The sequence below is a fragment of the Panthera pardus genome, unplaced genomic scaffold (genome assembly GCF_024362965.1).
Source record: "Panthera pardus isolate Hobbes unplaced genomic scaffold, ASM2436296v1 HiC_scaffold_6, whole genome shotgun sequence".
In the NCBI taxonomy this organism is placed as follows: domain Eukaryota; kingdom Metazoa; phylum Chordata; class Mammalia; order Carnivora; family Felidae; genus Panthera; species Panthera pardus.
Genome location: NW_026526991.1, coordinates 3,158,925 through 3,186,626, shown reverse-complemented (window position 1 = coordinate 3,186,626; position 27,702 = coordinate 3,158,925). Strand labels below are relative to the sequence as shown.

The 27,702-nt window shown below is 57.3% G+C and overlaps 1 protein-coding gene across 1 annotated transcript in view; it reads right to left on the bottom strand.

The window, feature by feature from the left end:
- Window positions 1-1,820: 1,820 nt before the first annotated feature.
- The window catches only part of ZC3H7B (zinc finger CCCH-type containing 7B), a 61,871-nt gene continuing 35,989 nt past the window's right edge, over window positions 1,821-27,702 (bottom strand). Inside the window, exons 8-23 of the mRNA XM_053895912.1 lie at window positions 21,807-21,849; window positions 21,071-21,264; window positions 20,404-20,725; window positions 19,356-19,414; window positions 18,429-18,528; window positions 16,825-16,986; window positions 14,566-14,771; window positions 13,393-13,493; window positions 12,248-12,429; window positions 9,980-10,065; window positions 6,353-6,486; window positions 6,070-6,175; window positions 5,819-5,927; window positions 5,421-5,554; window positions 5,139-5,302; window positions 1,821-4,750 (exon numbers count right to left, since the gene is read on the bottom strand). Coding sequence (XP_053751887.1) covers window positions 4,504-4,750; window positions 5,139-5,302; window positions 5,421-5,554; window positions 5,819-5,927; window positions 6,070-6,175; window positions 6,353-6,486; window positions 9,980-10,065; window positions 12,248-12,429; window positions 13,393-13,493; window positions 14,566-14,771; window positions 16,825-16,986; window positions 18,429-18,528; window positions 19,356-19,414; window positions 20,404-20,725; window positions 21,071-21,264; window positions 21,807-21,849 — 2,349 coding nt within the window. The 3' untranslated portion in view covers window positions 1,821-4,503. The remainder of the gene's footprint in view (window positions 4,751-5,138; window positions 5,303-5,420; window positions 5,555-5,818; window positions 5,928-6,069; window positions 6,176-6,352; window positions 6,487-9,979; window positions 10,066-12,247; window positions 12,430-13,392; window positions 13,494-14,565; window positions 14,772-16,824; window positions 16,987-18,428; window positions 18,529-19,355; window positions 19,415-20,403; window positions 20,726-21,070; window positions 21,265-21,806; window positions 21,850-27,702) is intronic.

Sequence of the window (27,702 nt, the reverse complement as noted above, 5' to 3'; positions counted from 1 at the left end):
AAAGCCCTCAAGGGCTTTCTCTAGAGAGGTGCAGAGCCCCTTCACCATCTGCAGGTCCCTGACAGCCACCCCACCTGCCCAGGGCCTCCCTCAGAAGCAGCTTCCTCAGAGGCAGGGAGAAGCCTGCTGGGGCTCCGTGGTGGTGGTGGTGGTGGTGGTGGTGCTCACTGTGACCCTTACTCACAGGAAGGAAGACCAGAAACAGACGTGTGTTCGTTCAATAACTGGGGGCTGCTCAAGTCAGCTCCGGTCCCTTGATGAATAAAGTGTCGGCCACTGATCATAATACGTAAGTTACATCAGGGCTTGGAGACACGCGTGAAATACAATTGAGAGAAAAAGAAAGATGCGGGACAGTGAGTGCGCATTGACAACAACGGGACAGCCATCTTTTGAAGCCTCTATCCCAGTTTCACCTCCTCCAGGAAGCCCTCCCTGGATCTGGCACCTGCAATGCCTCCCACCGCAGTGCCTGTCAAACCATCCTGCCCTCTCCCATGTAGGTCTGTATCCCCTGGCGGACTTGGGTTCAAGGGAAGCCACATTTCTTCAGCAACCTTGCTCCCAGGATCTGAGAGTGGGTGCTCAGTGAATGTTTACCAACTTGAGCTGAAGGAGGCCCAGAAGAGAATTTAGGGGAATGTAGAGAATTTAAGAGTTTAGTCCACCAGGCACATTGAAGTCCTGCTTATCTTACGGTCTTTGATTTTCTGAACTCATGGGAGGTCTGGATGCAGGTTCATGATCTCTCCAGCTTGAGGATGGGTCTGGAGGTTTCCTTTGGGGGCCTGTGCTTTGCCACGCCACTTTGGTTTTTCACGGTGCTACCAGGGGTGCTGAGAACCCCAGACCGTCAGCGCTGAAGGGACCTTTGCCAATCACCCAGTTCCCAGTGTTTCTTGTTTTACTGTCTCCTGAGGGTCCTCGGAACCTTTGCTGAATGTCTCTAAGATGTGGACACCAGATGTGCAGCGTTGTCGTGGGGAATAGACGTGCTGCATCCAGGGTCTGGTGCACAGGTGCTCAATCAAGCTGCTGGTTTCTCTTGCTCATCCGGTCATTTATCAAGCCCCTGAGCCCCTCTGCACCTTTGGCCCCCCGTTCCTGGTGTCACTCCACACTGCGGTTGACAGCTATCTGGTGAGAGCTTGCTCTTGAACATATGCGGCCCCTCCCATCAGGGTCCCCTCCATCCCTTGCAACACACACAACCCAAGAGATTTGAGAAAGTACCTCCCATCCCAGCAGATGTGGACTTCCCCGAATTGAAAATTCCCAATCTAATATACTCTCTCCTTTTAAAGATGAGAAATCTGGGTCTCGAGGAGTCCAGGCTGCAGTCAGAATCATACTCCAAAGCATGGCGCGCCTCCTCGCTATTCTGGAAAAACCACACCCAGAAAGGGCACAGAGCCGACCCTCTGGAATTCAGGACGGTGTCCTTGATAAAGGCAGGGAGGTGTGGGTACCTCGGGACCCCCATGCGGAAGGCTGTGAGCAGGCAGGCTGCAGGAGAGCCAGTGAAGGGTGGCTGCTGGGGCCTCTTGTACACAGCACAGCTCGTCCTTGCCAGCCGAGGCGCTGCCTGAGCTGGGGTCAGCTGGGTGGCCCTGTTTACACAGGGACACAGACCTTCTGCCCCTCACCCCTCGGAATTTCTGCCTTTAGGCATGCCCAGCACCAGGCAGCTCTGCCCCATGTGGACAGAGCAGCCCAGGCCCCTGGGCACAAGCTCCAGGCAGGGAGGAACAGGAGTGACAGAGGTCGGGGACAGAGGTCAAAGTGCACACGTTTATTTTCTAGAACAAAGGCTAAAAGAATCAAGTTTCTTTCATTTTATTTTAAGAAGGACAAAAATTGTTATTAAAACATCTACATTATTATCAAGATACTAGACCTTATGAATATTTAATATTAAAGTGTGGTATTCTTAAATTTTTAATACACAGACATTTTAAAAGGACCATTAAATTGATTACTGCCCAGCTGAGAAATGCAGCGTCTCTCCTTCGCCCTACTCCAAAGGGATACTCACATTGGGGGCGCCTGCCCCGCGATCACTATGCTTAAAGTATTGTCCCTGCCTGCTGGCAGTAGGCACGGGCCCCTGATTCAACTCTCCAAGCCTCCCAGTCAGGGTCATGACTGAAATAATCTCCCTCATCCTTCAAAGTGTACTCCTGTCCCCAGGCCCCCCACCTCTGGCCCTCTTCCCAACCCTGTGGGGGATCCAGCTTTGGCCAGGCCAGGGAGCCCCAGATCCCAGGGGCCCCTGGATGGGTAACATGTTGAAGAAGAAAAATCTGGACACTAATCCTATTCTTCTGGGCAGGAGACAAACACCAATCATTTTCTTTCCTGGAGCACCACTGCTCTCTCCCGGCAAGGCTGGAGTGGTCTGGAAACCGGGCCCAGGCAAGGCCACTCCTGCCCTTGCTGAGAAATCACCTCCAACCCATGGCTCCAAGTCCCCGAATCTGAAAAATCCCTCTTAATTACACACCAGGATGGCTGCATTTTCTGGCCAAATTCTTTATCTTTAGCCCTCATTAGAAGTGATTCCTTGGATACCACACACATATATAATATTATATAGAGCGATATATTTAATACCTGTGTATATATGCATCACGGGGGCGACATATATACACACTAAAAACGAGGCTGGTGACGACAGACTGCAACACCACGGATCAGGGAAAACAAGTGTCATCGACATTCACAGCCACGGCCCCCACCTCGGGTGTGGTCTCTCCTCCCCTCCAGCCACGCCACCAGCACGACTCTGCTGGCCTGCTGGGGGAAGAGGGCAGGGAGAAGAAAGGATGCATGCCACGATTACTGGGAAAGGCTGGGCAGTGACAGCAGGAGGAACAAGGTTCTCTGCGTCTGGGGTGCCCATAATCACATCATTGCTCACTATCGATCCTTGCTTGAGGAGAAATGAGGGGGATTCCATTCTCTTTGTCTCACCCCCCACCCCTGACTCCAGCTGTGGTCCCCGGTTCCTTCCGGGGGGCCCCACTTCTTGTGCCAACAGTGTGGGGCATTCTGGAATGTCTCAGGAACCAGGGGAGGCCGGGTCTGCCCACGGTGGGTGGGATGGAGAGGAGGGGGTGCACGCAGACAGGTCAGACGAGAGGCATGGGAAAGGGCTTGGTGGCTGGAGGTAGGGGCTGGGGGTCAGCTGAGGTCCCAGGCAGCTGGCAGGGCCGGGAATCAGGAAGGGCTGAGACAGACAGGCGTGACTGTATGTCTGGGTCCGGGGAGAAAGGGATGAGGGCCATGTTGGGTCCTCAAGAAAGAGGAGCTGTGTCCCATCCTAAAGTGACCCATGGTGCTCAGCGATCCTAGAGTGGCCCATGGCATTCATCTCCCTTCTCTCCACGTTCCCTGACCCCCACCCTTCCCCTTCTTCCCAGTGCATCATGCAGGAGCCGAGCCCATGGGTGCCCTGCCTGTTACCACCGCCCTGAGTTGGCGTGGGAAGCAACTTGCTGCTACACTCGCTACGACCATCCTCAGGAGGGGACCGTCCCCCTACAGGGTGCTGCCATGACCAATCCCCTGAGCCTCCCTTCTTCAGCCAACAAGTTCCACTGCCTGGAGCCCCCCGTGGCACACTGATTCAGAGACTGTCATATCCCTGCCAAGAGCCTGGAGGCTCCAGCAGACAACTGGCCCTGAGCCTTTTGACTAGTTTGCCTCTGGCTTTACCTTGTGCCGTGGGCGGGAGACCCTGAGCAGATCACCCCTCCCTTCCAGGCCTCAGTCTTCCTATCTGCAATAGGGGGTGCTTGAGCTGAGTCATCTCTGAGGACTCTTAGGACCTAAAGTCTACATTTGGCGCCTCACAAGGGAGGAGGGCTGGGCTGGTGGCCGGACTGGAGAGGCTCTAGAGATCATCTAGCCCAGCCCCTCCCACTCTTCCAACCAAAGGGGAAACTGAGGCCCCAGAGGGCAAGCGACCAGTATTGTGTTCCCAGCTCCACCCTGGGGCTGCATTTTAAAGCTAATTGGGGCTGCCAGCCCTCTGTTGTGTACTGATCTGCCCCCAGGGAGGTGGGGATGAGGTGAGGGTGGGGCAGGGAAAAGGACCCTCCTGCTGCAGATTCAAGTGGGGACCCCAGGCTCCCCAGCCCTGAGCTTTGGGCCCCCTTTAGGAGCAGACAGAAGTTAAAGCTGTAGGCTGAAGCTGGAGGGGTCAGCCAGGCCCCTCCCTCCCCAACCAGGAGAGCGGGGGCTGGGGGTGTCTGCCCAGGGTGTTCCAGCAGGACGAGGACCCTGGGACCGCTTAGGGCTACAGCACACGCACCTGGGTATGCACACAGGTGGTGGGGGCAGAGAGGACGGAGGACGGACGGGGCCCCAGGGGGCCGGGGGCTGCCTGACGAGGGCGGCCCCCCGCCCCCAGCCCTGGCCTGCCCTGGCCCTCCTATCAGGACCTCTGTCCCCACCCCCGCCCCCTGACCCTAGGACTTCACCCGAGGCCCACAAATGGCCCTATTCCCCAGTGACAGCGGCAGCAGCAGGGGCTTCTGGGGCGGCACCGGCGGTGTTCCCATCCTCTTGCAGCAGGAAGTTGTATTTGCCAAAGTCGTCGTCCCGCGGGCACAGAAGCATATCCTTGCGGGCCTTGGCCAGCTTCTGCTTCAGCACCTCACGCCGGTCCAGCCACTCGGTGAGCTCCTCCTGCCCGTGAGCGCAGCGGCACTTGTCCCCATCTGGGCAGGCCTTGCCCTTCTGGAGCCTGTGGGCAGGCAGCAGGAGGCTCACTGCCCAAGCCCGAGCCCTGTCCACCACGGGCTGTGGACCTCGGGCCGGCGGCTCAACCTCCCCTCGCAAGACAAGCCTTCCCCTGGGCAGCCTCGGTCCTGGTGAAAGCTGGCACGTCCTAGCCTCCTCGAGGATCTGCCTCAGGGCTGCAGGCAGGGGTCTGGCAGTTCTGAGCCCACCCCGTCCCTCCCCACCCCGCTCCTGCTCCCCCTGCTCCTCACATCCAGGAGCAGCTGTTTCAGGACACCACCCTCTGCACGCTGTCTCCAGACCCCAGGCTCATCTCAGGCCCACCCTGCAGCCTGCCAGGCTCCTCCAGGCCCGCCATGCCCGCCCCACGGGTCCCGCCCTCCCCGGAGCACCTGTCGCAGAGCCGGAACTCGCCCATGGGGAAGCGGTAGGCCCAGCCACTGGCGTCGCTGTCGGACGTGAAGACCTTCTCCTTGTGCTTCTCAGACTGGATGTGCTGCTGCCACTGCTTCTTGCTGTTGCTGTTTTTGCCGCAGAGCCAGCAGTGGTAGCCCATCTGGGGGCACAACCGCCGTGGGTGCCCGTTCCTCGCACCTCCGCCTGGACCGCTCTCCCACCCCACGCCCTCCCAGGCCCGGCTCAGACCCGGGCCCGCGCACGCGTGAGGGGGTTACCATGATGTCGGCGTAGTCTGTGGGCATCTGGATCTGCTTCTCCCCTTCCCGAGAACTGATTGGGGTCCCTTCCCCTGGTTTCCCTGGGTTGTGTTTCTTTAGCCACATGTCATAGGTCTGTTGCATGTCCAGGACTGGTGGGCAATGGAGGCCAGAGTGCTTGGTGAGAGGGGATTCTTCATCCGTTCTGCCCCACGACACCCCCTGGACTTGGGAGCTGGGGGCATCCCAGGCCTTGCGGTTGGGCGGGCACGGTCGGGGGCGGGGGGCAGGAGGAGGGCCTGGGTGGTGGCAAAGGGAGAGACAGCAGGTGCTCTTGGGCCGACTGATGACTCGGGGTGTCTGGCAGTGAGGGGACACTGGGCCAGGCCCCCACCCTGCCCAGTCTTCCCACTCACTCTTGTTCTCCTTCATGAATGTCCACATGTCCCTCTCCTCCGGGCTGTGTGCGAAGGAGCAGTTCCCCACGTACTGGCACTTGCGGCCGTTCTGCGCGTGGATGCAGAGCTGCCGGGTGGGCGCGGGGAGAGCCTGCTGAGCTCCCCTGGATTGTGTTACAGCCCCAGCCGGCAGGCAAGCCCTCGGAAGGCCCCTCAGCCCCCACGTCTGAGTTCCCACCACCACCCTGCACCCCACTCCTGGCGCTCACATCGTATTGCTGTGGGAAGTTGCGAATGGATGGCAGCGGCCTCACCGACACCCATTTCCTCTTGGCCTTTGACATCACCAGAAGGACCCGCCGCTCCTTGGTCCAGCTGTAGGGCAGAGCAGGGTGGGGGGGGGGGGGAGATGGTTGGGAGAGCTCAGGGCAGAGCCTCGGGCTGTGTGAACTCCACAGAGAGCCCCGGCCTCCTAACTCCCGACTCCCGACTCACGGCGCTTGGGTGGGCTCCCCACCCCCCACCCCGGCCCCCGAGTGGCGCCTGGCTCACCAGTGCCGGGCCTTGGCACTGCAGTACTTGAGGTCTTTGTCAGGCTCCACCACTTGCCCATTCCTCCAGCACTGGCCACACACAAACTTCATCTGCAGGTCGAAGGTGCTGGGCCCGTGTGTCCGAGGGGCACCCTGTTGGGGAAAGGGGCTGGTGAATCCACAGGCACCAGGGCTGAGGCCTGGGGTCTGTCACGCAGGTGGCCTCCAACCGCGTTAGAGCCACCTAGAGCCTTAGAATGAGCCAGTCCGCTGCCAGAGGGAAGTTACCTCCCCACCCCAGGGCTCATGGCCTCTCAGTGTGGGAGCCAGGCCTGGGACAGGGCTCCAGATTCCTGACTCAATACTCTCTGCCTTATCCAGCTAGTCCCTGTGGGTCTGCTCTTTGCAGCTGCTGGCATTTCCCTGAGCGTGGCATGCTTTTGCACATGCTGTTCCCTCTGCCTGGAATGCCCTTCCTTTTTGCTTCAGGCTTATTCTGGAAACTTTCAAACCTCAGCTCAACCACCACACCTTCCCGGGGCTCTGCTAAGTGGCAGCTGCCCATCCTAGGGGCTCCCACAGAACCCGAACTACCTCATGTTGATCAACTTATCTAGTTACAAGGGCCGGGCCTGTGGACAGCAGGGCCCAGGTGGGAAGCCACTTGCACAGGAGCCGGCCGTGGAACAGACTTCTGGGCAGCCTTGGATTCCCTCCGGCCCCACCCTGTTCACTCCCCATCCTCTGCTCCTAGCCCTTCCTTTGCAGACAGGAGGGCCTGGTCTTCTGCACGTCTGGGGTGGGGTTAGGGGGAGAGGTGGGGGAAGTGGCCACCCAGCCTTGTCTTCTGCCACTTTGAACCCCCTCACCCAGCTATACTGGCTAACCTATGAGCTCTCCTGTCACCTTGAGCCTCCCTGTCCTCCCTGGAGCCTTAGATGTAGGGTTACCCCTCCGGGCAGCCTTCACTCCTCTAGGCTAGAGGGCACATGTCCCTTCCCATGGGAGTACTCTGTGTCCCTGGCACTACCTAGCTCAGGGCCTGTCTTTGAGCAGGAAGGGGCTCTGTCCGTGTGTGTGAACTGAACCCTGGCCTGGTGCTGGAACACTCGCAGCCTGGCTCGGCCCCAGGACAACCCACACGTCACCTTGGTAACAAGGTAGAGGCATGTTTGTAGCTGGGGCATGGCCGGTGCCAGAGCGGACAGTAGGTTCTCCATGTCACTACTGATTTCTAGGTGTTCCACTGGATTCTTCCAGAAGCCTGAGGGAACTCATTTCACAGGTGGGGTAAGTGGGGACTGCTCTAATGAACAGCCACGCCACTTCACTGGCCTTCCCTTTCCACAACCGCACAGCCTCACCAGCTCCTTGCTGCACCCCTGGGGGGTAGGTGGGTTTGTTCCCACTTGACTAGATAGAAGCAGAGGCTCAGAGAGGTTACTAATCCCCCCACAGGTAAGTGGCTTGAGGACAGGGACCTGGCAAGAGGCGGTGCTCATGCTTCTTTGTGGGATGGCGCCGCTATGGCACCGTGGGCACTGGGCCTCAGCAGTTCCCACCCTGGCATCTCATTCTCGGCCTCACGGTGCTACTGGCCCTGCCCTCTGATGGCAGCCAAGACCCCTCATGCCCTGGTCACGGCCAGGACTGGCACAGAAGCCCTGTTCCTGAGCCAGGCCCAAGGGTGGTATCCGGGGTGGGCCTTGGCAGCAAGAGTGGGTTGAAGTCAGTCATGGCACCTTTGGGCAGCCGGGCCTGCCCCCATCTCTGGGGACCCTTGCAGCAGCCCCGAGTAGGAAGAAGGGGTAGAGGTGGTGAGGACTCCGAGTTCTCTTAGAAGATAACACTGCAGATCCAACCTAAGCCCCTCACTGTTTTCCAGCCGGGATCCTGGCCAGGAGCAAAAAATAAACCACACGGCAGGGAGGGGGAGAGGGAGGGGAAAAGAGGATTGCACAGGAAGGGGCGGAGGAGGGAAACAGCCAAGAAGATGAGAGAGAAAGAAAGAAAAAGGAACAGAAAGAAGGACTAGGGAGAGAGAGGAGGGAAGTCCCAAGGGGGCTAGGCAGCCCCGTCAACCAGCCTGCCCTGCTCCCTGGCTCCCTGCCACACCCATGCTGGCCTCAGGAGGGGCTAGGGGCCCGGCCTTCTCCCAAGCTGACTAGTAGCTGGCCTGGGGAGGGGGTCCTCTTGGATGGCACAGGGGCCTCAGCTCACGCTATCTCTTGGGCCTGAGATCACCCCTTCTGTCCCCACTGTCATCTATGGCTATAACGATCCCTACCTCTTAGGGAAGCATATGAGGATCGGGATGGCACAGGGCCTGGTGCAGAGCAGGGACCCAGCAAGCTATAGCTTGGTCAGCTTCTGTACCCTCACACCTACCCTGGGAGATGGGAGGCAGGATTATGACCCCATTTTATGGGTTAGGAATCCTCAGGGGTGGCAGGAATGGTGCACAATTATGGGAGGGCAGAGTGAGCTCAGGACAAGATGTCAGAGAACAGGCATTTACTCCACTAAGTGTGCCCCTGGGTGAGTCTCTAGCATGTTCTAAGACTCAGTTTCCCCATCTGCAAATGCCACAGCTCACTTCCTCAGGAGCAGGATGAGGATCAAAAGAGATGGAAATGATATAATCAGTAGGTGAAAAGTTTGAGGAATACCAGGATATTTACCTGGTCTCAAGGTATCTCCCCAGAATGTACTTATTAATTACAAAGGGGGAAAAATGTAACTTCACAGGAGAGAAACCCATACAGTAGAGGCACCTTTAATCAAGCGATCACCAGTAATGGGACAAATTGAAATGATGTGCTTCCTGATGAGTGAACTGAGAAGAACATCACCTCTGGGGTTTGAGGAACCATCAGATAATCCCAAATGCTTATTTATTTTGAGAGAGAGAGAGAGAGAGAGAAAGAGTGGCAGAGAGAGAGGGAGAGAGAGAATCTCAAGTATACTCCGAGCTGTCTGCATAGAGCCCAACACGGGACTTGATCTCACGAACTGTGAGATCATGACCTGAGCCGAAATCACGAGTCGGACACTTAACCAACCGAACCACCCGGGTGCCCCCGGCTGGACCTTTTATAAGACAGCCGCTCCTCCAAACCATCAATGTCATGCAAGACAAGAAAGACTGGGGGACTGCTCTAGATTAAAAGAGACCAGACAGCACAACAAATAAATGCAGTGTCACTTGGGACTTGGGGACAATTCACAAAATCTGAATAAATAGGACATCATAATCTGAATAATCACATCGATGTTAGTTCTGTGATGCTGATAATTGTACTGCGGTCATTATGTAAGACAGTGTCCTTATTTTTAGGAAATACACACTGAAGTTTTGGGATGATGAGGCATCATGGCTACAACTTATTCTCAAGTGATTCAGAAAAAGGTAGGTTATAATTGTAGATAAGTGTCTCTGTGTGGATGTACACACACACCAGGACAAAGTGAGAGTGGAATGTGGTCAAATGGTTCACGTCTGGGGAATCGAGAAACGGGTATACATGAATTCTTTGTACTATTCTTACAAATTTCTGGTAAGTCTGAAATGTTCAATTGAAGGAATGGGGAGTGGCCCTCAGGGGCCTGATGCCACCCCCCGCCCAGCGCCGACCCAGGGCCTTACCAAGCTGCTGCTGGCCTTCCCTGCATGGGCCTCCGTCTGCTGCCAGTATTTCTTGGATTCCTGGACAATGTCTTCGTGGGTCATGCCTGTGGAGGGCGGGACCACGTGCAGGCGTCCGTGAAGCTCAGTGAGGAGAAAGGCGGGGCCTCTCCAGGTGCCACGCCCAGGCCCAGGCCCAGGCCCCCACCCCCCAGATGGGCCCTGCCACAGAAAGACGTGGGGTACGGGGAGAGCACTCACGCTCTCTGGGCCTGTTGGTTCACGTGCAATTGGGAATGGGGGACCTGCTCGAAGCCCTCCCAGGGAGCAGGAGCAGAAAATGCAGCCAAGAGTGGGAAAATGCAAGAGAGAGGCTGGCCCTGCGGCATGGTGTGGGGGCTCTCCTGCCCTCATGCTGCTCCGTCTCTTGGGGCAGCTGCTCAGCACCCTTCCTCGACTTGAGGTAGCACCTCTACCTCGCTCAGTGGGGCCTCAGGCCTCACTCCTGCTTGGCAGCCGCTAGCCCAGTGACTCTTAGGGCTCCGTGCCTGGCCCAGCCTGGCTCCCTAGCTCATGCAGGGACCCCTGCAGGTCAGCAAAGGGCAGACATCCCCTGGTGGCCCAGACCCTCCCACTCTGACTGTTGACGCCGAGCCCACCCTCGGAGGTACAGCGTGGAGCCTCTTCGTGAAGCATACCCTGCTCCCATCCCCTCCAGTCTCTTTCTCAGACTGATTTCCTTTCGACCTTGTCCTAGGCCTCCTGCTCCATGGTGGCTGCTTGTCACTGGGGCTTACTCTGGATCAGGCACTGTCCCTGACACACACTTGCTGGCTGATGAGTCCCAAATATTCCAGCCCAGACCTCGGTGGTGAACTTCCAGACCTCCACATCCATCTGCCTGCTCAACATCTCCACTTCCCACACCGAGCCCTGCTGTGACCCCCCAAACCTGCTCCCCCTACAGCCTCCCCTTCTGGCCACTCCGTTCTTCCAGTGAGTCTGGCCAAAAATCTTGCAGTTGCTTGATGCCGTCCTTTGTCTCATGCTTCATATCCGGTCCGTCAACAACTCCACTGGCTCTACCGTCCACGTATCCCCAGAATCTGATCACTCCTTCCACCATGCTGCTGTCACCCTGGCCTGAGCCACACCTTCCCTGGGCCCCCTCTGTCCACCCTCACCCCTCTATTCTCTACCCAGTAGCCAGAGCGAGTTTTTAAAAATACTGATCAGACGCTATCTACCCACTTAAACCCTCCAGACCCTGCACATCCTATCTAGAACGATCCTAACTCTATGTACGGCCTAGAGACTTGTACACACGTGGGTCCTTACCTACCTCTCAGGCCCTCCTCCCCCCATATGCTCAGCCACTCGGCTGTCACAGCCAGCCTTTCTGTACCAAGCTTGCTCCGGCCTCAGGGCCTCCAGCTTTGCCATTCCCTCTGCCAGGCATGCTCCCCTTACCCTTCCTTGCTCAAATGCCACTCTCCTCAGAGAGGCTTTCCCCGACCTTCTTATCCCAAATGCCCCAGCCTGAGTCCCTCCCCATCCCATTGCTCTGCCTTACTTTCCTCACAGCACTGAGCACATCTGAAATTACATAACCCTATTTCATCAACTCTAAGAAGACATCAATTGTTAGATGCGCCATTATTTTATGTTACACCCCCCCAAATGCTAATTAGATTACCACATGCAGTGGGGGATGGGGGGGTATGTGCATCCTCGAACAGATGGAATACGGGATTTATTACCTACTTGTTGCACTGCCTGCCTTGCCCCCGCTTACAGATATCAGATGTTCTCTGAGAGCAAGGACCTCGAGTAGTCTTGCTCGGTCCCTGACACAGAGCAGGTGCGCTCGTCATCCTATTAGATGAATGAGGGAGGGAGTGATATCTTTTCATCTCCTCAGCTCTGAGGTGGAGATTAGGATCACCAGTTCACGGATGAGCAATCGGAGGCTCAGTGAGGGGGAAGTGACCTTGCTGATGACCAATCAGGCAGCCCGGCTCTGCCCCCTCTCCCTTTTCCGTGTGTGTTTCCCCCAGCACGGCTTGGATAGGGATCAACCCAGGACCCTCCAAGCCTGGAAGCTCCCCGAGAGCAAGGCTTTGTGTCCTCTGTGATGTCTGGGGAGCGCTGGCTCCTGCAGAGGCACCCCTTCCCCCGCTAACTGCCCCTCCTGAACTCGAGTCCCCCTCTGCCGCCTGCCACGGGCCGGCCCATCCACCCTCAGCCAATTGTCGCCGCCCTCTGCCCGCCCCTGCCCAGCCCGCTCACCAGAGTACTGCTGCAGCAGCCAGACTTTGAGCTCGATGAAGCTGTGGGCGAAGTGGCAGCTGTCCTCCCGCAGGCAGCCGTAGCGCACCTCATGGCGGCACACGTCGAACTGGAAGTGCTCCTGGAACTGGCGGATCTTGGAGTACTTGAGGGAGGTGGAGCGGACGATGTGCACCAGGCACCTGGCGGGCATGGGGGCGGAAGGCACAATGCAGTCTGCAGCCCCAACGCCCCCTGCCCCCACTGCCACTATTCTGGACAGGGCCAGTCTCCCCGGTGCCGGGCAAGCCTGCGGGGAGAGGCTTCCCCCTGGGTGTTCCTGCCCTAGCAACCACTTCTAGAACACACCACCACGATAGGCAAGACATGGGGATCCTACGCTCGGCTGTACGCTTCTCCCCTGGCCTCCAGGCAGGGTCAGCTCAAAGGTGGAGCCGCCAGCAGGAGGGCACAGATGCCACCTGCTATGAGGCTGGGAGAAGGGAGGGCCCGTGGATGGGGGAAGGGGCAGGTTCCCCAGCTCAGTGCTCCAGAGCCACTCCTGCGGCCAGGGGAACGATCATGGAGCATCTCCCCTGGGACAGGAATTTTAATTACGCTCACAGCAACCCTAGCAACTTTACAGACAGGGAAACCAAGGGTTGCACGCAGGGCATAAAACAGGCATTGATCAGGCTGGGATCTGAACCCAGGTTTATCTGACCCCAGGGCCTGGACTTTATCATCCATGCTGGGGCAGAGCCAAGGGAAGTCAGAGGGAGCGAAGCTTGGGTGCCAGACCTGACTCAGCCCCTACCACTCACTGTCCAAGGCCAATGTCACGACAGTGGAGGGCACCAGATGGGAGTCGGAGATGTGGCCTCCCACGTGCCTGTTGCGTGAGCTACTCCCAAGCCTCATCAGTACAACAGAGACTGTGTCTCCTCCCTCGCAAGACAGAGGAGACCATTCAAATACCCGAGAGAATGCCTGGAATATAGATCTCAATAAATGGGGTTTCGTCCTTTCCAGGTGGATGCTGGATTCTGACCCTTGCCTCGATGCCCTAAGTCAACCCTCTGGCCTCAGCTGCTCCCCAGGCACCTGAACTACCCCAAGCCTCTGTGTGCCCCTGCTCCCAGGCCCGGGCTGTGAGTCCCACTCACTTGTTGTTGTGGAAGCTGTGCTTGGCAGCCAGGTTGGAGCAGACAGACGGGGAGTCCTTGGTGCCTTTGCTGATGATCCGGGGCTTACTGTCAAAGCAGATCTGTCCGGGGAGAGGGTGGGCTGGGACCTGGCATGGGCACCCGGGGAGGGACAGACTGGGTCCCTGCAAGCCCTGCCCTGAGTCAGGGGAGTGAGAAAGGGAACCCCAGGATCTGTGGCCCCTATCTCTCTGGCTCTAGCTCACAGCCTGGACTGTGGCTCTCTCTGGTCCCCCCACCCCAAATGCCTGGGGCGGGGGCATGTAACTCCAATTCTCTGAGCCCGAGTTTCCTCAACTGTAAGCTGGGGTAACCATGCCCGCTGTCCCATGGGTTCACTGTGAAGCTCAGAAAGGACATAACAGAATGGCGAGTGCTTTGAGAGCACATGCAGCTGCCAGCTGGGAGCGGTGATTCCAGGCTGACTGCTCTGAAGGGAGCAGCTGGTCCACCTGCTCGAAGAGCCGGGGGGAAGGGCCGGCCATGCAAAGGGTCGGGGTTGGGCTGAGCTGGACCAGCAGCCTGGATCCGGAGCTCTCACTCCACGGACGTGGGCCTGACACGGTCACTGCCCTCATCATGCTCTGATCGGGCGGGGGGAAGCAGGGGGCCAGCAGGGTCATCTGGGGCAACTCGGGGAAGGAACTAACAACAACTTGGTGGCGCTGGTGGGATCAGAGTGGAGCCTCGGAGGGTCTGAGATGCAGAAACACAGGAAGGGTACTCCCAGGACAGGAGGCAGCCTGGACACAGGCAGGGGAGTGGGTAGGAAGCTGTGATGGGCATTGGAGTCAGCACAGTGAGACAAGGAGGTGTGGGGAAGATGAGTACTGAAAGCCCCCGGCGCCGAGCCTGGCCTTTGATGGTCAGAAGGAAAGAGGGGGTATGATTATCTCTCTTCCTGGGCTCAGTTTCAGCCTCCCCCAAATGAAGGGACTGGATAGGATCTGGGCTCTAGCATGCTAGGGTCCAATGGGCCTTTCTGACAGTCCAAGGACTTACTGATTCTAAAGTCAGGCCTCCCAAAGCCACGGTCCCAAGACGGACATTTTATAATGGAGTGCACTGGGGAGCCCCTCCCCCAGCCCCATGTGCGCCATTGACCGTGGAAGTGGCAGGCGAGTGGGCAGATACCTCACAGAGGAAAGTGAAGATGCCCTGGTGCTCCTTAAGGAGCTTGGCGATGGTGAGGCTGCCACGCTTGACGCCCCCCAGCGGGTCAAAGAGCAGGTCACGGTTGAGGGTGCCCTTCCGCTCCTCTGTCCACACGTCGATCTCCTCCTGATGGTAGGCGAAGGTGCAGTTATCCCCGTACTTACAGTCCTGCTTGTTAATCATGTCTGCAAAGAGGCAACAGGACACACGTTCTGCCAGGCGGGACGGCAGCCTGCAGAGCTCCTGGGACCGCCACTGCGGCAGGCCGGGCCCAGGTTCATCTCCGCCACGGCGGGGGTGGGGGGGGGTTGGCCTGCTCATCACAGGACTGGGGAGGGGTCTGGCAGCAGAGCTGGGGGAAGCCCTTCTCAGGCCAGGTCCCTTCTTTGCTCTGCACCTGTGTTGGGGGGAGGACCTGTTTTTCCATCTACAAAGCATGCAGTTACCCCACCCCACCACCTCACAAAGCCGCCTTATGTGGGTCGGGCAGGATGAAAGGTAGGATAAAGGGCTTTGGAGAGGAATACAAGCCTCTACATAAACAGGAGGGGTGTTTCTCTTACTATTCACCAGGAAAATACCATTGGTTAAGGGCCTAGGCAGATTGGGCTGGGATTCCCTGGGATTCCTCAGCTGTTGGTCCCATAAACAGAGAACTGGGCTGTTGTGAGGGTTAAGTGAAATAATAAATAAAACCCCTGGGGACCAGGAGGGCCTGGCGGGCTCAGGCGGTAGAGCGTGCGACTCTTGATCTTGGGGTTGTGAGCCCAAGCCCCACGTTGGGTGTGGAGCCTACTTTAAAACAAAAAACAAAAAACCGAAAAACTCCTGGGGACCAGGGAGCTGGGAGGGCAGCAGGCTCACAACCCAGAGCCCTGCCATTTCCTGGGGGCAGGAACTGCTTTTCTTCCTTCCTCTCCCCTGCTCACGCTCTTTCTAAGTCTGCGCTGCCCCATCCTGCTGCCAGGCTGCAGACACAGGAGGACAAGTGAGCCGGTGCACAGACGATCACCACTGGCTGCTCTGTGCTGGAACCAGTCCTGCACCCCTTGGGGAGCCCTGCAGGGAGTGGCTTCCTAAGATCTGGGTGCCGCTTGACCAAGTTCAAAGGAGTGTGCAAAGGGGTCAGGATTCAGTGTATTTGGGGGGTGGTTAGGGCAGAGGGGGGGACTTGTAAGGCTCACAGAATTTGGACTTCACCCACACTGGCCAGGGGACAGCTGAGGCCTTTGAGCCCAGGAGTGACATGTCCTCAAGATCCTGCTGGGAGGACAGCGAGCTGGTCCAGAAAGCCTGGGGCTACTGCCATGAGCTGGGTGGGGGGACAAAGGCAGAGCCTCCCAAAGTCTCAGTTTCCTCACGTGGAGTTGTGAGGAGCGTGATGGTGCGTACAGAAGGCACGCACGATAAAGCGCTTTACAAGGTCATGACTGTTCACGCAGTGCCACGTAGACTGTGCCAAGACGCTTGGTCGGGAAACAGAAGACCCCGAATAAGGTATGTGACAAACGTCCGTCAAATACTGGCCAAATCCACATGAGCCAGAAGTGAGGAAAATGACAACATAAGCAGCTTTAAAAGCTACTATTATCCACTCTATGTTAACTGACTAGCATGTAAATAAAAACCTAAAAGTGATACTGAAAAAAAAAAAAAATAAAGAGGGGCACCTGGGTGGCTCAGTCGGTTAAGAGTCCGACTTCAGCTCAGGTCATCATCTCATGGTTCGTGGGTTCAAGCCCCGCATCGGGCTCTGTGCTGACAGCTCGGAGCCTGGAGCCTGCTTTGGATTCTGTATCTTCCTCTCTCTCTGCCCCTCCCCTGCTTGTGCTCTCTCTCTCTCTCACACACAAATAAATAAATAAACTTAAAATAAATAACCAAATAAATAAAAGCTATTATTCATCAAGCCCTTTACTATGTGCCAGTCTTAGATGCTTTATGTGGATTCTCTCCACATCTCTCCAACAGCCTTTGCGACCCCGCAGGGACAACCACCACGCTCTGTGAACTGCTTGACCCTCCCACTCAGCAGGGGCTCCAGCTGGAACGGAACATCCCGAATATTCCCACCAGTCTGTGGAGCTGTCGGGGTGGGGACCTAGATGCTCACTCTGGTGTGGGATTCATCCTCGGGGAATGGCCACCCGTCTGCCCGTGATGAGGGGCAGAGCCCAGGTGGGCGTGAGAGGAGCGAGGCCCCGGCTGTGCCGCCCACCCCTGCCGCAGCCCACCCACCTTTGCACAGGTAGTAGGAGCCCACAAAGCTGGTCTTGGTGGGCCGGGGCCGGATCCGCTTCCAGGTCTGGTCCTCGGAGCTGCGGAGCCGGCCAAGCAGGAGATCGCGCTTGCACTTGTGCTCGAGGCCCTCCCGGTAGGTATAGTCACCCGCCCTCGGGCCTGTGGGTACACGCAGACAGAGACGAACTTCAGATGTAGAAATGAAGGGTGACAGTGGACGGGCCCAAGCCATGGGAACTGGACTCCTGCCTAAAAACACACCTCCTTCACCTGGGCTTCCTGCCAGTTCCTGCCACACTCTTCCTGGCCACACGTTCCCCGCAGGCAGGTTGAGGGGAGGCCCCCTCCAAAGCACCCTTTCTAAGGCACCCAGCCCCCTTCCTGACCCTCCAGTGAGCCAGACATTTTGTGTTTCCCTAGAAGGTATCGTGAAGACAGTACCTGGCAGAGAGCAGGCCAGCCCCTTTCTGGTCCTGCCCAGCGTGGCACTGCCCCGATTCACCCTCCCCCGCCCTGCTCCTGCCAAGTCTTCTGACGCAGAGCCTCCTCTGCCCTGACAGTGAGGAATCAGCCCTTGCGGGGACCCCGAATGACCTGGCTGTGCCAGCACCAGGTGCATAGCAGTTCATGGGGCGTTTGTCAGCTTCTCAGCGCAGGGGCAGCGGGCGTGTGGACTGGGGAGGCAGTCCGAGGTCCTTGTGAGGAAGAACTTCGGCGTGGGCATAGCCATCCAACAAGATGGCGCTCTGTTCCCCACCCCCGCAAGCCCCTGGGAACTTCGGTGAGATGACTCTCATGGGTGACATGTACGTGGCAGGGGGATGAAGGGGGAGGTCTTGTAGGGGATAGACGACAGCAACTAGACAACCTCTAAGGTCCTGTTCACCCTAATACCCCTGAGACAGAGAATTCTAGACTGCTAAGATTTTTAACCCTGGCATCCCAAGAGAGTATCCCATGAAAACTTCAGGGCTTCTGGCAAATGAGTCTTAGTCTAGAATTCTGAGATTCCAGGTGTGCTGAAAATGGTCTCTAGGCATTGGGCATCTATTCCAAACTTCTGTAGCCTCCCTTGGATTTGGGAGCTGGGGATTTAGGAACCACATTTCCCAGACTCCTTTGCCACCTGGGTTCCAGGCAAAGTTTGCATTCGCCAAGGAGATGCAGTCGTGAGAAGCGGACCAAGAGGTGGAGGTGGAGTGAGGTGTGGGCCAAGGTGTCCCTGCAGCAGCCGGTGGGCCTCCACTCCATGGCCAGGAACCAGCCTCCGGGCTGTGGGCGGCTGTGGTTCAGGCCAGAAGGTCCAGCGGCCCCCCGATCGCTGTGTGGAGCAGCACAACCCGACTCTGGTCCTCAGCCTGTGGAAGAGCAGCCTAGAGGCCAGTGGAGCCTCCCAGCTTCCGCTCCTCCAGCCCTTCTAGCAGTTTCGAAAGCCCAAACTCCCATGTTCTATACCATCCAAACTCCCCCGCCCACCTGCTTGAAATACCCGGCGGGGATTCTGTTTTCCCATGCTTCTGACGGGTACACGAGGGTTCTGTTATTTGGGGATGTGATACTCTCCAGGTTCCCAATATCTCTGGACAGAGGGGTGACATTACCTGTTTTAGGGTAACAGAGTTGGCAGGCCTGCTTGAACTCGTGGGTGGCAGCCAAGGGGTTCTTGATGAGCAAGGCGGTGTTGGGCATGGAGGGCTCTGGCTGGGATGGGAGGAGGGTGGCCATCTTGGGCACTGGACCATGGCCAGAGCCACCAGGGCCAGCCTGGGCACCAGAGGCTGGGGGACTCCGTGACCGCCCCCCGCAACCCACCCAAGATCAGAACTGTAGCTCAGTTCTACCCTCCTCTTTCTCCTACCCTCCCGGGCAAGGAATTCCTTGTAACATGATCCAAGAATCTATAACATAGGGATCAGAATACCCTAGTGGGGGTACACGGGTGACCGTGACCTTGGCCCAGAATCTTCCTTTGAGCAAAAGCCCAACATGAAAGCAGAGAAACAGGAATGGCCTGACTGGGACCTGTGCACATGCCCTCCCCACTCCCAGCCTCTATCTCCCAAGCCCCCAACACATCAGCAGATGGGGGAGGAGGCAAGACTCAGAGAGGTTAGGTTACTTCCCCAGGGCCACACAGCTCGTGTCTAGGCTGAGGCCAGAGTGCAGAGCGCAGGCTGCCTGACACCTGCTCAAGTGCTCTCCTAAACTCAGAACCTGGCTGAGTCCCAAGAACAGGGGTGTTACGAACCCCGGAGAAGTTACTTAACCCCTCTGAGCCTCAACGTCCTCTTCTGTCGGACAAGGGTTGGGCCGTGCCCTCAGCTCACCCTGCCAGCAGGCGGCTCAGTCCAGAAGGGCTAGGAAGAGACCATCTCTGGCCCATCCATTCTGAGGGTGCCTCTCCTTGGGAGATGCAGTACCCCATCTCATGCAGAAGGCTCACCCCTACTTTCAAGCCCACAACCACTTCCCTGCCGCCCCTGGGAGGGCCCAAAGTGCCTGGTCGTGGATCTGGGCCAAGTACTCACCGAGGGGGCTGGTTTCTGAGTACCACTTGGGGGACGATGGTCCTGGGACTTGGTTTCCTCTGGGCAAGAAAACACAGGGGTCACCTATTCTGCTCTGAAGGGCGTGAGAAGCCCTCTGAGGACTTCTTTGTATGCATTTCTAACTTGTAGGAACCCCCCAGGCCACACATCCACTCCTAATTTGTGCTGATCCCCTGACTCTACTCTCAAGACCACTGCCCAGGAACAGAGAAGTGTCCCAGCCTGCACATGTCTATCCTGTGCTTACCTGCTGTGGTCCCCACTGCCCCTGGGAGAAAGCCCAAGCTCTCAGCTTGGCTCAAAGGTCCTCTGACACCAGCCTCAGGTCTTCAAGGCCCTTCCCCTCTGGTTGACTACTCTGCTTGTCAGAGAGTCTGTCCATCAGGCAGGCCTATATCCTACTGCTCTTTTAAGACCTTCTCCTTCAAGACCTCGCTCAGCCATTACCTCCTCCAGGAAGTCTCCTCTGACCCCAGAGTTGAGTGAAGCACATCTGTGCTCCTGCAGCCTCATGGATCCCCGAGGGATTCATCCCCTGGGCTAGGTCCAACTGTCAGAAAGCTGGTCCAGTAAGGGCCCAGACAGGTCTGCTTCCTCTCTGGGTCCCTGGCACCTGCTTCCTCTCTGGGTCCCTGGCACCCAGCTCAGAGTGGTGATGAAGGAGCTTGCAGGCTCGCACTGCTTTCCCCAGCCTCAGGAACATCCCCATGGGATCCTACCAGCCTGCCCCAGAAGTCTGGGCAGAGAGCAACATACTGCAAGTCTGGAGTCCTGGATTATCCCAGCTCTGCTGTTTGATCTTGAACAAGACACCCAACCCCTCTGGCCTCAGCCCCACACTGTGCTGAGCACTGCAGGAGACACAGCAACTCAGAGGCCATTGTGGCTCTGGACCACAATGGGGTGAGAGGGCCTGGGCTTTGGCCGAATAGAGCCATAATCCTGATTCCAGTCTCCAGAGACTGGCGATGTGGTGGCACTTGAACCGTCAGGGGGGTGGGGGTGAATGTGCCCACCCAGGTCTCACCCACAAAGGAGTTGGGCTTGTCCAGGGAGCCACGGGTCGACCCAAAGCTGTCGAGGGCATCCAACCGGGTATCCGAGTATGGCAGCAGGTCGAGGGAGTCCAGTGCGGAGCCTGGGGGGTCGAGGGCATCCAGCACAGAGGCGGCCAGCTTCTTGGAGGGGTCCATGACGAGGCCAAAGGAGGCAGGGGGCAGTGAGCTGGAGACGGGAATGGAGCCACCCACTACAGGTGGCAGCAGTGGGGTCCCACCGGGAAACACGGGTATCAGCTGGGGCAACTCGCTGGGCACGCCGCTGCCAGGCAGGCCTCCCTGGACCAGGGACTGCGAGGTGGGGAACAGAGGGAGGGGTTGGAGGAGAACTCGACCACCCAGGCCTGGGCAGAGACAGGCACTGTGGACCCCAGGCAAGCCAACTCCTCTGTGCCTCAGCCCAGAGCCATCCCACGAGTGGAGCTAAGGATCTTTGTGGTCCCTCTGGTTGTGTATTCTAGAGCTTCAGGTTTGTACCCCAAGCAGGTCCCTTTCCCTCCCCAGGCCTCAGTTTCCCCAACTGTGACATGGGAATGGGACCCTCCCTCCACCCCTTGTGGGACAGGTGATGAAGATGTTGGGGCCCTGGGGAGGGGGAGGGGATCAGGGGAACAGAATGGTGGCAGCATGGCTCACCAGTGAGTCCAGGAGGGTGTCCAGCTCCGGACCAAAGACATCCCCGTCGGAGAAGTCGTCCAGGCTCTCAGTGCCAGGGAGGGCCCTGCTGCTGCTGTCCAGGGGGGCCAGCAGGTCCAGAACGTGAGGGAACAGGGGCATTGTGGGGGTAGAGGGGAGGGGGGCCGGGGAGCCTCGCAGGTCCACGTAGCAGTCTGTGGATGGGAGGGAGGGTTCAGTAGCTGCAGGGGTCCTGCTTGGTCGGGGGTGGGATGGGGAGGTGATCCAGGGCCCTAGGGTTCTCCTGCAATACCTTCCCTCCTTTCCCTAGCTCCTGTCAGGAATCCTGCCTGTCCCGCCCACCTGACCCCATACCTGGAGGCTCAGTCATAGTGAAAGAAGGCCTCTACAAAACAGGAGAGGGTCCTTCAGTCCTACAATATCTCTCCAATGGGCCTGGCCCAGTGCCTGAATATTGTCCCTCTGGGCTAAGCAATGCCCTCTCTAAGGGACACTTTTTAAACGTGACTCTTCCTGGAAGCCAGTGAGGAAGAGAAGGGGACTCTCAGTTGGGAGAGGGGCTGGCCTGGAGTGGAGGACATGAGACCAGTGTTACTTTACTGTGTGGCAGACCCCCCACCCTCCTCTCCCTGAGGGGGAAACCCCAGGGCAGGGAGCCCTCAGGCCCAGGCTGGGAGCATCTGAGCCTTCCCTGGGGTCCCATCTCCACCCTGTCCCCTCAAATCAGGGACACTACCTGTTTCGATGTCATCTATGGACCCCAATCCATTGGAAGTTCCCTGTGGGAAGAAAGACACAGAGGGTCAGGCAGACATGGGCTGGGAAGGCCATGGTACCTCCTCCACGGTACCCCACCTCAGTGACCATTGTTGGTAGTTTTTAAGTTTACTTATTTTTGAGACAGAGAGAGAGAGAGAGAGACAGAGACAGAGACAGAGACAGAGCACGAGTTGGGGAGGGGCAGAGAGAGAGGGAGACACAGAATCCGCAGCAGGCTCCAGGCTCTGAGCCGTCAGCACAGAGCCCGACACAGGACTCAAACTCAAGAATTGTGAGATCATGACCTGAGCCGAAGTTGGGCACTTAACCGACTGAGCCACCCAGGCGCCCTGGTATTTTTTTTTTTAAGTAGGCTTCACACCCAGTGCAGAACCCAACGTGGGGCTTGAACTCACAGCCCTGAGATCGAGACTTGAGCTGAGATCAAGAGTTGGATGCTCAACCGACTGAGCCACCCAGTTGCCCTATTGCTGGAATTAAGCTCGGGTCTGGACAGGCAAGAGTCAGGAGGCAGGAGTCACACAAGTCTCACATCTGCCCTTTGCTGGAGGAGAGCCCCGGGCGGGGAGAGATATAACCTCTGAGCCTCGGTTTCCTTACCCGTCACAGCATAGGGTCCATACCCCGGGCCGGGTGGCTAGGATTTTACTGAGCCCTCCTACACCTGTGCCCTGCGTGGACAGTTTGCAGCTCTATGGCAAAAGTGCCACCCCTCGAATCACCAGTGTCACTCCCCCAATTACAGCCCCAGGCCGAATGAGCCCTGGTGAGATTCCACTGCCACTGGTGGACCTGCTGTTGGAGGGAAAGCTGGGCCTGAGCTTGCTCTGTGGCCTTGCCAAGTTCCTCAGCCTCTCTAGGCCTGTTCCTTTTTCTGTGGAGTAAGGATAATACAGTCGCCCACCTTCTAGGACAGTTAGAAGTTTGAAATCACTTGACATTTGCATAGAACTCAGAACAGTGCCTGACACACAGGAAGTGCTCTCTGTGTCTGTCAGGAGGCTGGCCTGGGGGGCCTGGGTGTTTTCGCTCACCAGCCTCCACATTCTGTCCCCACAGACTTGCCTGCCGCATCGTCCCTGCCTGGCATCCCCCTCTGGCTGCGGCCCGAGTCGTTTCTCAAGCCTGGCACATCCTCCCCTTCCCCAGCGGGGCCCCTGGGCGACCCCACGTTCTCTGTGCACCCACCGAGGGAAGCAGGGGGACCAGAGCCTCACTGCTAGCCACGTGGCCCCGTGGATCTACAGTGGCACCAACAGCAACAAGACTTACCCAGGACCCTGCCTCACGCCAGGCCGGGCCCGCACTTTACAGCCAGACAAGCGCAGCCCTAGGTCCAGGTGCCCTGAGAGGTGTTCTCCCCCCACACAGAGGAGACATTGGGCCAGGGACGCGGCCACTCCGGGGCCAGAGAGGGGCTGTCTGACCCCAGCCCGGGCACCTGCACAGAATACCTCCTTCTTGTGCCCTGGAGCCTGGCCCTGCATGGAGAAGTTGTGCCGTTCAACGTCCGGGGCGGGGTGGGCGTTGGCTGCACAAACCAGAGCTGCCGTGCTGGGTCACAGCTGCTACTCCCACGGGAAGCATATGAAACCCATGAGGTGGGGACAGAGGTGCCAGAGGAACGTCTCTAGGGACGGCCGGGCGTCTCCCTGCTCGGTGCTGTCCACGGCTCGCCGGGGCCCCCGCCAGCCACCCAGCTCCAGCCCATCATCTCTCCCTGCCCCTTCCTGCTAGGGACACTCAGGTAGCAACGAGTATGGAGCGCCTCCGCCCCGGCGAGCCTTGTGCCCGTGGCTGTCACAAAATGGCAGGCCCTAGCAGCTCTCCGGGAGGTGGAGTGGCCACCTCAGATAAGGGTGCGCTCAAGACCTGTAGCGCCCGGCTTCTTCCGAACCAGAACTAGTCTTGTGGCCTGGGATACGCGTTTCTCTCTCCTGCCGCTAGGCCTGTGCTCGAGCTGTGTCTCTGTCTTTGAGTTTGGCTCCCTCCTCCCCAACCAAGGCTGCCTCGGGTTCTAATCTGTTCTAGAACTCACGGCCTCCCTTGTGTCTCGCCCCTCACGCTGCCGACGGGAGCGCTGGCACGGACCCCGTGCCTGCCCGTGTCACCTCCAGGTCGTAAGAAGCTCCCGGTGGCTGCAGCTCGTGAGTCCCCACTGCCGGTCACACACGTGGAATGACTGACCGGCTGAATGACTGGGACTCCTGTGCTGGGGACCCCTGCCAGGATCCCCGCAGCCAGGCTCACACACGGTGTGTGTGTCAAGCTTCCGGGTCAGGGGATCTGGCTGGAACGCTCCCCCCTCACTACTCTGCGGAGCCTTAGGCCACTGTGTGTGTACGTATGCATGGAAGTATGTGGCTGTGTGTGCGTGGTATGTGGACACAGAAGCGTGTGGATGTGACTGGGCGTATGCACGTGCGTGTGTGCATGTGGACACGCGCAGCACCACGTGGCCCACAGAGGCAGGATCTGTGGAGTCCACTCTGCTTGGGCTCCTCACAGACCCCGACCCCCATGGCCAGCCCTGGCCCCTATGCATGTGGTGGGGGCCCCAGCACGGTTGCGGGGATGCGGGGATGGTTTGGCAGGGGCTGGGGTGCCCAATGCCATGAGTGGCACCCTCTGTGGTCCCCTGGCTGCAGACTCAGTGGGCACTGAGGGCGGGCCCTTGTGGAGCCGGGCATCCCTGACCTGACTCCGAAGTGGCGCCAGGCAGAGGCACCGAACAGAGGAAGCCATGGTCCTGCTCTCAGATGAGCTTGTCAAGGAGCCGAGGACACACACACACACACACACACACACACACACACACACACCATCTGGTGCGTGAGGAGGAGGTGAGGAAGGAGAGGGATGGCAGATCTAGACTGCAGGGGGCCCTGAACGCCAAGCAAGAGTATCCGGTTTTTACTTCTAAACAGATGCTTTAATTAATAACCACCGAGGGTCTCCATGCTGGGGAGAGACTCATGAGGCCTGGCTGTCAGAGTTCACCCTGGGGGACAAGAAGGGGAGGCTAGCCCAACCTGGAAGACTGGGATGTGGCCTTAACCAGGGCAGTCACCGTGGGAAGAGAAGGAAGGAGCAGGGGTACCCCATCACGTACCTAGCCAGGATCACCCCAGAGTAGTCCTTTAAGGTACATGTCACTATCAGCAGAAAACAGAAGGGAGCCCCCATTGCTTGAGCTCTAGGAATGAGGCAGGAGCTGTTGATACCCAGAAACTCTGAATTGGATTTGCCTGGGGGCTCCTGGGTGCCTCAATTGGCTAAGTGGCTGACTCCTGGTTTCAGCTCAGGTCATGATCTCTTCATAGTTTGCGAATCTGAATCCACATCGGGCTCTACACTGATCAGCGCAGAGCCTGCTTGGGATTCTCTCTCTGCCCCTCCCCTATTTGTATAGAAGGAAGGAAGGAAGGAAGGAAGGAAGGAAGGAAGGAAGGAAGGAAGGGAGGGAGGGAGGAAGGGAGGGAGGAAGGAAGGAAGCTAGCTTTAAAAAAAAAAGAAAAAGAAAAAAAAAGATCTGCCTGAATAACTCCCTGCCTCCCTAAACCCTCTAGAAAGAGGAACGAGGAGCCCTGCACAGTCCCCTCTAGCCAATATGGCCTCCTGGCTGTTCTCCCCACACACTGGGCACACTCCTGCCTCAGGACCTTTGCACTAGCCATTCCGTCTGCCTGGTCCCCCAGACCTCCTCAAGGCACATCCCTTACCTTCAGGTTTTTGCTCCAGTGTCTCCTCACTGAGGTCTTCCCTGCTCACTGTTTAAAACTGCAACCCCTCCCAATTGCCCCAGCATTCCCCAGCCCCCTTCTCCACCGCACTTATCACTTTTTATTTGTTGTCTCCTCTAGTTAGACTGTAAGTTCTACAAGGGTGGGGCTCCTTGACTATTTCTTTCTCAGCTGTATCTCCAGTGCCTCAGTCAATTCTATGCTGGGCACATAGGAGCCCTCAATAAATCCCTTCTGAATCAGGAGCACCCGAGTGGCTCCCTTAGTTAAGCATCCAACTTTGGTTTTGGCTCAGGTCATGATTTCCCTGTTTGTGGGATCTGTTTGTATCAACAGAGCAGAGCCTGCTTGGGATTCTCTCTCTCCCTCCCTCTCTCTCTGCCCCTCCTTGCTCTCTCTCTCAAGATAAAGAAATAAACTTAAAAAAAAAAAAAAAAAGGAAAGGAAAGGAAGCAAAGTATCATTTACAAAAAAAAAAAAAAAAAACCTTCTGAATCAATGAACTGAATCAATACTCTTCCCCTCCAATACCTTCCCAACACTCCTGTGACAAAGACTCACCTCACCAGGGGGTAGGTGGTCTGACTTCTATCTAATGTTCCAGCCTCACTAGTGCCCTGCCTCCCTTCCTCTGGGTTCCTCCCATACTCTGAGCTCCTCCAAGCCTCGGGGCCTTTGCATATACCGCCCCATCTGAAATGTTGTTTTACCAGCACCCCATGCGCTGCCTACTCCGCAAACTTCCGGTCTCATTTTAAAGGTCACTGATGCCCAGTCTAAACCAGGCCTCCCTATTCCAATGGCCCATGGCTCCCCACGCGTTGTCTTTACAGTTTTCATGATGGTTTGTAACCAGAAATAATCAGGCTAGTGTCCATTCACCCTGGACTGTGAGCTCTTTGACAGCAGGAACCACGATTGTTTTCTTTTCCATGTACCTAGTCCAGGCTCAGTGGACTCAGACAAGTCACCCAACTTCTTGGTTTCTCCTTGGCAACAGGGGTAGGCAGTACCTCCCTCAAGCAGTGTGAAATTATTTGCAATTGTTCAGTCAGTCAGTCAGTGCTATAGTCTGAAAGTTTGTGATATGTTCAACGAATGTCAAGTTCATATGCTGAAATCCTACGCCCCAAAGTGATAGTATTGGGAAGTGTGGTCTTTGGGAAGTGATTAGCTTGAGGGTGAAGCCCTCATGGATGGCATTAGTGCCCTTATAAAAGAGACACCAGAAATCTCCCTTGCCCCTTCTGCCATGTGAGGTTCCAGCTAGAAGGTGCCATCTGTGAACCAGGAAGTGGGTCCTCACCAGAAACTGAATTTGCCAGCACCTTGATCTTGGACTCCCCAGTCTCCAAAACTGTGAGAAATGAATTACTGTTGTTTATAAGCCACGTAGTTCACGGCAATTTGTTAGAGCAAAATGCTATAGCTTTTTTTTGAGCATCCAGCATGTGCCAGGCCCAATGATATCTGGTTACGATCCACAAGGAGGGCTGTACGGGCAGATCCACACTGGTCTCCCTCAGCACCCAGGAGTCCCAAGGGCAAGGATGTGCCTAACTCAGCTATGTTCCAGCTCCCAGCCCAGGGCCAAGAAGGGGTTCCCTGGGAGTTTGCTGAGTGAGTGAATGAAAACCCTTAACGCTAAGAAGGCAGGTGGGCCTGCTGCTGCTTTGCTGTGGGATGTTGGCCAAGTCCCTTCCTCACTCTGTGCCTCAGTCTCCCCTTACGTACAAGAAGGCAGGACACCAGCCTCCACCAGCGCTCTTAGAGCCCGTCCCTGGTCTTCCAAAAGGCGTCGAAGTCTACCTGAGCATGTGTGGTGAGCAGTGGGAGAGTCCAGTGTGTGTGCTGGGCCCTGGCACCGCCCTGAGGGTGAGCCGGGTCTGTTGGTGGTGGCACAAGGGTCTTGGCCCCGAGGAGTGGGGACGTCCCAAACCCAGGGTAATGCTGTAGTCTCAGCAATTATTGCTCCTCAGCTCCCTCGGTGCCACACTCCTCCGGGTATACTCCCCTGTTCTGGGCGAGGGACAACACCCCCGTTTCACAGCTTTAAAAACTGAGGCTCAGAAGTGAAGGTTCTGCTCAAGTGAAGGGGTCTCAGGTGTG